Genomic DNA, 10,566 nt, shown 5'->3' with positions numbered 1-10,566 from the left:
TTCTGCAACTTCCCAACAGTGCATGCATGGATAATAAAGTACAAAAACAAATCAAAAAGCTTTAATAATAATAGTAATAATAATGACGGCATTTATTAAGCCATTTATTAAGAGAAAAACAGTTCATTGTTGTCCCAATAACTAGAGTAATCCCCTAACTTCCATATCATCGTTCTTGACTCCAAAATGCTAAGTACAGTGTTCTGCACAAAGTAGGTGCTGAATAAATACGGCTGAAAGAATAATCTCAACAGAGCGTTACTAAATTCTGCAACTTCCCAACAGCGCGTGCGTGGATAATGAAGTACAAAAACAAATCAAAAAGCTTTATTAATAATAATAATAATAATAATAATGATGATGATGGCATTTATTAAGCCATTTATTAAGGGAAAAACAGTTCATTGTAGTCCCAATAACCACAGTGATCCTCTCACTTCCATATCATCGGTCTTGACTCCAAAGCGCTAAGTACAGTGTTCTGCACAAAGTAAGTGCTGAATAAACACGGCTGAAAGAATAATCTCAACAGAGCGTTACTAAATTCTGCAACTTTAATAAAGTACAAAAACAAATCAAAAAGCTTTAGTAATAATAATAATGATGATGGCATTTATTAAGCCATTTATTAAGCGAAAAACAGTTCATTGTTGTCCTAATAACTAGAGTGATCCCCTGACTTCCATATCATCGTTCTTGGCTCCAAAGCGCCAAGTACAGTGTTCTGCACAAAGTAAGTGCTGAATAAACACGGCTGAAAGAATAACCTCAACAGAGCGTTACTAAATTCTGCAACTTCCCAACAGTGCATGCGTGGATAATAAAGTACAAAAACAAATCAAAAAGCTTTAATAATAATAATAATAATAATAGTTATTATTATTATCATCCCTCTCCGCCCCCCGCCCAATCAGGCTCCCCGGCCCCGCCCTTCCCTCTCCTTAGCCACACCCCCTCTCCGCCTCCCGCCCAATCACAATCCCCGGGCCCGCCCTCCCCTCGCCTTAGCCACGCCCCCTCACCGCCTCCCGCCCAATCACGCTCCCCGGCCCCGCCTGTCCCTCTCCTTGGCCACGCCCCCTCACCGCCTCCCGCCCAATCACGCTCCCCGGCCACACCCCTCCCGTCCCTCTCCTTAGACACGCCCCTCTCCGCCTCCCGTCAATCACGGTCCTAGCCACGCCCCTCTCCGCCTCCCGCCGAATCACAATTCCCGGTCACGCCCCTCCCCGTCCCTCTCCTTAGCCAGGCCCCCTCACCGCCTCCCACCCAATCACGCTCCTTAACCACGCTCCCCGGCCCCGCCCCCGCCCTTCCCTCTCCTTAGCCACGCCCCTCGCCGCCTCCCGCCCAATCACAACCCCGACCACGCCCCCTCCCCCGCCCCTCTCCTTAGCCACGCCCCTCCCACCCTCCCGCCCTGTCGCGCTTCTTAGCCACGCCCCCTATCCGCCCCGGGCCGTCCCCCTAAGCCACGCCCCCTGCCCGCCTCCCACCCAATCACACCCCCCGGCCACGCCCCTCCCCGGTCACGCTCCCCGGCCACGCCCCCTCTCCGCTCCCCGCCCAATCACGCTCTTTAACCACGCTCCCTCGCCGCCTTCCTCCCAATCACGCTCCTCGGCCCCGTCCCCTCCCGTCCCTCTCCTTAGCCACGCCCCCTCACCCCCTCCCGCCCAATCACACTCCCCGGCCCCCCGCCCCACCCGGTCCCTCTCCTTAGCCACGCCCCTCCCACCCTCCCGCCCAATCGCGCTCCTTAGCCACGCCCCCTTCCCCCCGTCCAATCACGCTCCCCGGCCACGCCCCCTCTCCCCTCCCCGCCCAATCCCAACCCCCGGCCACGCCCCTCCCCGGTCCCTCTCCTTAGCCCCGCCCCTCCTACCCTCTCGCCCTATCGCGCGCCTTAGCCACGCCCCCGCCGCCTCCCGCCCAATCACGCTCCCCGGCCCCGCCCCGCCCTCCCCTCTCCCTAGCCACGCCCCCTCTCCGCCTCCCGCCCAATCACAATCCCCGGCCACGCCCCCTCCCCCCTCCCGGCCAATCGCGCTCCCCGGCCACGCCCCCCGTCCGCCTCCCGGCCAATCCCGGCCCCCGGCGGTGGGATGACGTCACGCGGCGCCCGCCCTCCCTCCCGCCCTCCCGCCCTCCCGCCAGTCGGTGGGTCCGCGGGCCGCCGGGCGGACGGGGCGCGGTGGGGCTCCGGCTCCGTCGGTTCCCGCCCGGTGTTCCCGCCCGGTATTCCCGCCCGATATTATTCCCGGCCGGTATTCCCGCCGCCCTCGCCATGATCCCGGCAGTGGCGCTGGCGGTGCTGTGGGCGCTGTGGGCGCCGTGCCCGTCGTCCGCCTTCAACCTGGACGTGTCGGGCCGGTCGCTGTACTCGGGGCCCCGAGGGAGCTACTTCGGCTTCGCCGTGGACTTCTTCGCCCCGGACCCTTCCTCCTCTTCCTCCTCCTCCTCCTCCTCCTCCTCCTCCTCCCCGTGAGTCATCGCGCCCGCGCGGTCCCACCCCGATCCTTTCCTCTTCTTTTTAACGGCGTGTTCACGGACCGCTTACTAATCAATCAATCAATCAATCAATCAATCGTATTTATTGAGCGCTTACTCTGTGCAGAGCACTGGACTGAGCGCTTACTACGTGACCACCACTGTTCTGAGCGCTAGGAAGGATGCAGGGCCCTCAGGCGGGCCCCCGGGGGGCTCACGGGCTTCAGCCCCATTTGACAGATGAGGGAACTGAGGCCCGGAGAGCAATAATAATAATGATGGTGTCTGTTAAGCGCTTACTACGTGCCAAGCACTGTTCTGAGCGCTGGGGAGGTTACAAGGCCATCAGGCGGTCCCCCGGGGGGGCTCACGGGCTTCAGCCCCATTTGACAGATGAGGGAACTGAGGCCCGGAGAGCAATAATGATAATAATAATAATGATGGTATCTGTTAAGCGCTTACTACGTGCCAATCACTGTTCTAAGCGCTAGGAAGGATGCAAGGCCATCAGGTGGTCCCACGGGGGGCTCACAGGCTTCAGCCCCATTTGACAGATGAGGGAACTGAGGCCCGGAGAGCAATAATGATAATAATAATGATAGTATCTGTTAAGCGCCTACTACGTGCCAAGCACTGTTCTGAGCGCTGGGGAGGTTACAAGGCCATCAGGCCGTCCCCCGGGGGGGCTCACGGGCTTCAGCCCCATTTGACAGATGAGGGAACTGAGGCCCGGAGAGCAATAATGATAATAGTTATGATGGTATCTGTTAAGCACGTACTACGTGCCAAGCACTGTTCTAAGCGCTGGGGAGGTTACAAGGTGATCAGGTTGTCCCCCGGGGGGGCTCACAGGCTTCATCCCCATTTGACAGATGAGGAAACTGAGGCCCGGAGAGCAATAATGATAATAATAATGATAGTATCTGTTAAGCGCCTACTACGTGCCAAGCACTGTTCTGAGCGCTGGGGAGGTTACAAGGCCATCAGGCCGTCCCCCGGGGGGTTCACAGGCTTCATCCCCATTTGACAGATGAGGAAACTGAGGCCCGGAGAAGTCAAGCGACTCGCCCAAAGTCACACAGCTGACAAGCGGCGGAGCCGGGATTTATTAAGCGCTTACTACGTGCCAAGCACTGTTCTAAGCGCCGGGGAAGTTAGAAGGCCATCAGGCTGTCCCACGGGGGGCTCACAGGCTTCATCCCCATTTGACAGATGAGGAAACTGAGGCACAGAAAAGTGAAGCGACTCGCCCAAAGTCACACAGCTGAAAAGTGGCAGAGCCGGGATTTGAACCCATAATAATAATAATGATGGCGTTTATTAAGTGCCTACTATGTGCAAAGCACTGTTCTAAGCGCCGGGGAGGTTAGAAGACCATCAGGTTGTCCCACGGGGGGCTCACAGGCTTCATCCCCATTTGACAGATGAGGGAACTGAGGCCCGGAGAAGTCAAGCGACTCGCCCAAAGTCACACAGTTGACAAGCGGTGGAGCCGGGATTTATTAAGCGCTTACTACGTGCCAAGCACTGTTCTAAGCGCTGGGGAGGTTACAAGGTGACCAGGTTGTCCCACGGGTGGGGGGGGCTCACAGTCTTAATCCTCATTTTACAGATGAGGGAACTGAGGCACAGAGAAGTGACTTGCCCAAAGTCACACAGCTGGCAATTGGCGGAGCCAGGATTTGAACCCATGACCTCCGACTCCAAAGCCCGGGTTCTTTCCACTGAGCCACGCTGCTTCACTGTACTAAGTGCTTGGAAGAGTCCGGATTGGCAGAGGTGTTCCCTGCCCGCAACGAGTTCACAGTCTAGAAGGGGAGATGGATGTTAATGTAAATAAATTATAGATATACACATAATGCGCTTAGTATATGTCAGGCACAAATGCTGGGGTAGATACAAGTTAATCGGGTGGGACACAGCCCCTGTCCCCCATAGGGTTCACAGACTAAGTAGGAGGGAGAGCAAGCATTGAATCCCCATTTTACAGCTGAGGAGACTGAGGCACAGAAAAGTGAAGTTGCTTGCCCAAGGTCACACAGCAGGTAAGTGCTTAGTATAGTGCTTTGCGCTCAGTAAGGGCTCAATAAATATAAATGAATGACGGTATTGGATGGAACCGGGGTAAGAGAAGCAGCGTGGCTCAGAGGAAAGAGCCCGGGCTTTGGAGTCAAGGTCATGGGTTCAAATCCCAACTCCGCCAACTGTCAGCTGTGTGACTTCGGGCAAGTCGCTTCACTTCTCTGTGCCTCAGTTACCACATCTGTAAAATGGGGATTGAGACTGTGAGCCCCCCGTGGGACAACCTGCTCACCTTGTTACCTCCCCAGCGCTTAGAACAGTGCTTTGCACATAGTAAGCGTTTAACAAATGCCATTATTATTATTATTATTGTGAGAAGCAGCGTGGCTCAGTGGAAAGAGCACAGGCTTTGGAGTCAGAGGTCAGGAGTTCAAATCCCAACCCTGCCAACTGTCGGCTGTGTGACTTTGGGCAAGTCACTTCTCTGTGCCTCAGTTACCACAGCTGTAAAATGGGGATTAAAACTGTGAGCCCCTCGTGGGACAACCTGATCACCTTGTATCCTCCCCAGCGCTTAGAACAGTGCTTTGCACATAGTAAGCGCTTAACAAATGCCATTATTATTATTATTATGATTATTATGATTATTATTATTATTGTTATTATTATTATTATAATGGCTGTGGGGTTGGGAAGAAGTGATGAATAAAAGGGAGCAAGTCAGGGCATGGCAGAAGGGAGCGGGAGAAGAGGAGAGGAGGGCTTAGTCAGGGAAGGCTTCTTGGAGGAGATGGGCTTTCAATAAGGCTTTGAAGCGCTAAGCGCTTGGAAGAGTCCAGATTGGCAGATGCATTCCCTGCCCGCAGCAGGTTCACGGTCTAGAAGGGGAGATGGACGTTAATGTGAATAAATAAATTATAGAAATGCGCACTTGGAAGAGTCCGGATTGGCAGGTGCATTCCCTGCCCGCAACGAGTTCACGGTCTAGAAGGGGAGATGGACGTTAATGTGAATAAATAAATTATAGAAATGCGCGCTTGGAAGAGTCCGGATTGGCAGATGCATTCCCTGCCTGCAGTGAGTTCACGGTCTAGAAGGGCAGATGGAAGTTAATGTGAATAAATAAATTATAGAAATGCGCACTTGGAAGAGTCCGGATTGGCAGATGCATTCCCTGCCCGCAACGAGTTCACGGTCTAGAAGGGGAGATGGACGTTAATGTGAATAAATAAATTATAGATATTCGCATAAGGGCTGTGGGGTGGGGAAGAAGTGATGAAATAAAAGGGAGCAAGTCAGGGCGAAGCAGAAGGGAGCGGGAGAGGAGGAGAGGAGGGTTTAGGGAAGACTTCTTGGAGGAGATGGGCCTTCAATAAGGCTTTGAAGCGCCAAGCGCTTGGAAGAGTCCAGATTGGCAGGTGCATTCCCTGCCCGCAGAGAGTTCACAGTCTAGAAGGGGAGATGGACGTTAATGTGAATAAATAAATTATAGAAATGCGCATAAGGGCTGTGGGGTGGGGAAGAAGTGATGAAATCAAAGGGAGCAAGTCAGGGCGAAGCAGAAGGGAGCGGGAGAAGAGGAGAGGAGGGTTTAGGGAAGACTTCTTGGAGGAGATGGGCCTTCAATAAGGCTTTGAAGCGCTAAGCGCTTGGAAGAGTCCAGATTGGCAGGTGCATTCCCTGCCCGCAGAGAGTTCACAGTCTAGAAGGGGAGATGGACGTTAATGTAAATAAATAAATTATAGAAATGCATGCTTGGAAGAGTCCAGATTGGCAGATGCATTCCCTGCCCGCAACGAGTTCACGGTCTAGAAGAGGAGATGGACGTTAATGTGAATAAATAAATTATAGATATGCGCGTAAGGGCTGTGGGGTGGAGAAGAAGTGATGAAATCAAAGGGAGCAAGTCAGGGCGAAGCAGAAGAGCGGGAGAAGAGGAGAGGAGGGTTTAGGGAAGACTTCTTGGAGGAGATGGGCCTTCAGTAAGGCTTTGAAGGGGGGAGAGGGATTGTCTGTCGGAGATGAGGAGGGAGGACATGCCAGGCCAGAGGCAGACGTGACGGTGAACTAGACGAGATGGAGGTACAGCGGGAAGGGGGGAGTTAAGAGGAGCGGAGTGTGCGGGCCGGCTCGGGGTAGGAGAGCAGCGAGGTGAGGGAGGAGGGGGCAAGGCAGGCGATGGACGGCCTTAAAGCCGACCGATACAGAGGTGGATGGGCCACCGCTGGAGATTCTTGAGGATCATCCACGTGGGCCGATGAATCAGTGGAATTGATTGAGTGCTTACTCCGAGCAGGGCACTGCACTGAGCGCTTGGGACCGGAGCTCAATTGCCTTATTTCGGGCCCCTTCGGATGATGCGTCTGCCACGGGAGTTCGTGGAGGAACACCACCGGTCACAGGCTGTGATTTGACAGCCCAGGGAGGTGATCCTGGGAAGGAGTTGGGAAGCCAACGACACTTCACCGGTTGTCGAGTTATGAGTCGGAAGATCTGGGTTCTAGTGCCTGCTCCGCTGCTCTGTGACTTTAAGCAAGTCGCGGCGCTTCTCTGGGCCGCAGTTCCCTCATCTATCAAATGGGAATTCATTCATTCAATGAATCGTATTTATTGAATTGAGACTGTGAGCCCCATGTGGGATAGGGACTGTGTCCAGCCTGATCAGCTTATATCTGTCCCGGCACTTAGTACAGTGTCTGGCGTGTAATAAGCGCTTAACAAATACCACTGAAAAGAAAAATAATACCAAAGTCATTTTATCCTTTGTGTCCCCTTGGTCAGATGGGGAGCTTATAAATGTGGGACAGGGACTGTGTCCAACCTGATCAGCTTATATCTATTCCAGCACTTAGTACAATGCCTGGCGTGTAATAAGTGCTTAACAAATGCCATTAATAAGAAAAGCAGTACCAAAGTCATTTTATCCTTTGTGTCCCCTTGGTCAGATGGGGAGCTTATAAATGTGGGACAGGGACTGTGTCCAACCTGATCAGCTTATATCTGTCCCAGCACTTAGTACAGTGCCTGGTGTGTAATAAGCACTTAACAAATACCACTGAAAAGAAAAATAATACCAAAGTCATTTTATCCTTTGTGTCCCCTTGGTCAGATGGGGAGCTTATAAATGTGGGACAGGGACTGTGTCCAGCCTGATCAGCTTATATCTGTCCCGGCACTTAGTACAGTGCCTGGCGTGTAATAAGCGCTTAACAAATACCACTGAAAAGAAAAATAATACCAAAGTCATTTTATCCTTTGTGTCCCCTTGGTCAGATGGGGAGCTTATAAATGTGGGACAGGGACTGTGTCCAACCTGATCAGCTTATATCTATTCCGGCACTTAGTACAATGCCTGGCGTGTAATAAGCGTTTAACAAATACCATTAAAAAGGAAAACAATACAAAAGTTATTTTATCCTTTGTGTCCCCTTGGTCAGATGAGGCTTTTATAAATGGGGTTCTTTCCAACCTCTTGTAAAGTGCAATACTTAAGAGCCGTCTCAGGCCCTGCTTTTTCAATTTCTCCCCATCAGTAAGAAGGTTGCTTTTCCCACCTCATTTGACAGATTTGTTCAGTTTCTGTTTGTAGGAAAGAACTTCAGACGATAGGACAGACCTGGCTTTGAAGCTGTAGTTGTTGAAAACACAGGGCTTTTCCCTTCTCGGTTACCTTGGTAAATGTTTAAAATCTCTTATCTAAAATATCAGTGGAAGCAGATTCAGTGTGTAGCTACATAGGCAGTACCACATCTGTGAATTGGGGATTAACACTGTGAGCCCCCCGTGGGACAACCTGATCACCTTGTAACCTCCCCAGCGCTTAGAACAGTGCTTTGCACATAGTAAGTGCTTAATAAATGCCATTATTATTATTATTATTATTATTATTACTAAGTGGATTTGGAATGGAACCTTCTCTGTGAAAATAAAAGGCCGAGCTAGAAGACGCGGCTCCCATTGCTGGTGGAAATCTGGAGACTATTTTTAAAAAATCTAGTTTTAACAGTTTTCTGGATTTGGGACGCTGAATTTTTGGTTACGAAATTATACAACTCTCCAAAACCCCTTAGGCATATTGTAGTCATATTTGTGTTTTTTGTGGCATTGGTTATGGTGCCTGGTATGTGTCAAACCCGTTCTACGCACTGGGGTAGATACAAGTGAATTAGGTTAGACTCAGTCCCTAATGAGTACAACCTTATGAAAAGCAACGTGGCTCAGTGGAAAGATCACGGGCTTTGGAGTCAGAGGTCATGGGTTCGAATCCCGGCTCCGCCACATGTCTGCTCTGTGACCTTGGGCAAGTCACTTGACTTCTCGGAGCCTCAGTTACCTCATCTGTAAAATGGGGATGATGACTGTGAGCCCCACGTGAGACAACCTGATCACCTTGTATCCCCCCAGCGCTTAGAACAGTGCTTTGCACATAGTAAGCGCTTAACAAATGCCATCATTATTATTATTATTATTATTGTTATTATTATTATTATTATTAATGACGCTCACATTCTAAGTTGGAGAGAGAACAGAAGAACTAAGGCTCAGAGAAGTGAAGTGCTTTGCCCGAGGTCACACAGCAAACGCGTGGCGGAGCCGGGATTAGAACTCAGGTCCTCTTACTCCCAGGCCCGGGCTCTTTCACTAGGCCTTTCTCCTTCTCCATGCTGCTCATCCTAGTTACCTCGTGCTCTGCACAAAGTTAGTGCTCAGTAAATATCATTGATGGATTACTTGGTTACCCCTTTCTCTTGCAGTTCAGTAGACTTTGATTATTCTAGCCTTAATCATTTCTTTTTCATACTAGTGTCTTCACGCTACTGGAATATTTCGTTTTTATTTAGTGTCCATTTTGCAGCCACTTAATAAGGGAGCCTGAAGGTTTTCCAGAGTGTGTACTTGCCAAATACTGTTTTGAGAGGAAACTGATAAAAGCAGATGGCATTTATTTAAAAACTTTCACCAAAGGAAAAGGATCACCTTGCATGTGATAGAATAACACCTTTCTAGACTGTAAGCCCACTGTTGGGTAGGTTCCGTCTCTATATGTTGCCAACTTGTACTTCCCAAGCGCTTAGTACAGTGCTCTGCACACAGTAAGCGCTCAATAATTACGATTGAATGACTGAATGTGATAGCCCCTCAATCCAAAAGTCCTGGAGGGAGGTAAGTGGATAGGTTTAGTGGCTGAGAAGTCTTAGTTTAAAAACATGGGTGGTGGGGTGAAGAGTCGATATTTGCTATTTTAATTTGGCATTTCATCCCCTGATCCTTATTAGTACTTCCATTTCCTCTTGGCAGTCAATTAAGCTATGATTTTTCTTGAGCGCTTTCGGTGGGCAGAGCATTGTGCCGCTTGGGAGAATATAATACAACAGATTTCGTAGACACATTTCCCTGCCCGTGAGTTTACAGTTAATATCCTATTAAATACTTTCATCAGCCTTACGTGGCATGCTGTATCATTTTTTCTTAATATGGTATTTGTTAGTGCTTACTGTGAGACAACACTCAATGCCAGGGTTTTGTACTGAGCACTGGAGTAGATACAAGATAGGCTGGACACTGTCCGTGGGGCTCGCAGTCTTAATCCCCATTTGACAGATGAGGTAACTGAGGCCCAGAGAAGTGAAGTGACTTGCCCGAGGTCACACAGCAGACAAGTGGCAGAGGTAGGATTAGAATTTAGGTCCTTTTGACTCCTGTGCTCTTTCCGCTGGGCCACACACTGCTCCCTTTAAAATCTGTTGGATGACGGTCATTGATAGAGGGTCTGGTCTCTAAAGCGGTTCCTAAATTTCAAAATGCATTTGAAATGCAGCTTTTTAAATAGTACTGTGAGTCTAGAATACATTCAGTTCACCAGTTATTCAAATTTAGCACTGTAAACGCTTACCATTTGATCTTCAAGTTCAATATTAAAGTGGATTTCCCCTTTACCTGCTAAGAGATACTTGACAAATAAGGAAAGATAGTGTAAATGTAGACTTAAACTCTTGGCATTTTCAGTTTCAGCTAGGCTGAATATGAAAAGACAGGCACGTAAACCTTCTGTTG

General features: G+C 50.2%; 1 protein-coding gene across 1 annotated transcript in view; it reads left to right on the top strand.

The window, feature by feature from the left end:
* The first annotated feature begins 2,193 nt into the window (after positions 1–2,193).
* Positions 2,194–10,566, top strand: part of ITGAV (integrin subunit alpha V) — a 114,266-nt gene continuing 105,893 nt past the window's right edge. Inside the window, exon 1 of the mRNA XM_038751071.1 lies at positions 2,194–2,484. Within this exon, the coding sequence (XP_038606999.1) occupies positions 2,288–2,484 (197 nt within the window). The 5' untranslated portion in view covers positions 2,194–2,287. The remainder of the gene's footprint in view (positions 2,485–10,566) is intronic.

This window comes from Tachyglossus aculeatus, chromosome 9, assembly GCF_015852505.1.
Source record: "Tachyglossus aculeatus isolate mTacAcu1 chromosome 9, mTacAcu1.pri, whole genome shotgun sequence".
NCBI classification, from domain to species: Eukaryota; Metazoa; Chordata; class Mammalia; order Monotremata; family Tachyglossidae; genus Tachyglossus; species Tachyglossus aculeatus.
Note: the sequence above shows the minus strand (reverse complement) of the source record. Positions and strands in the feature narration are given on the sequence as shown.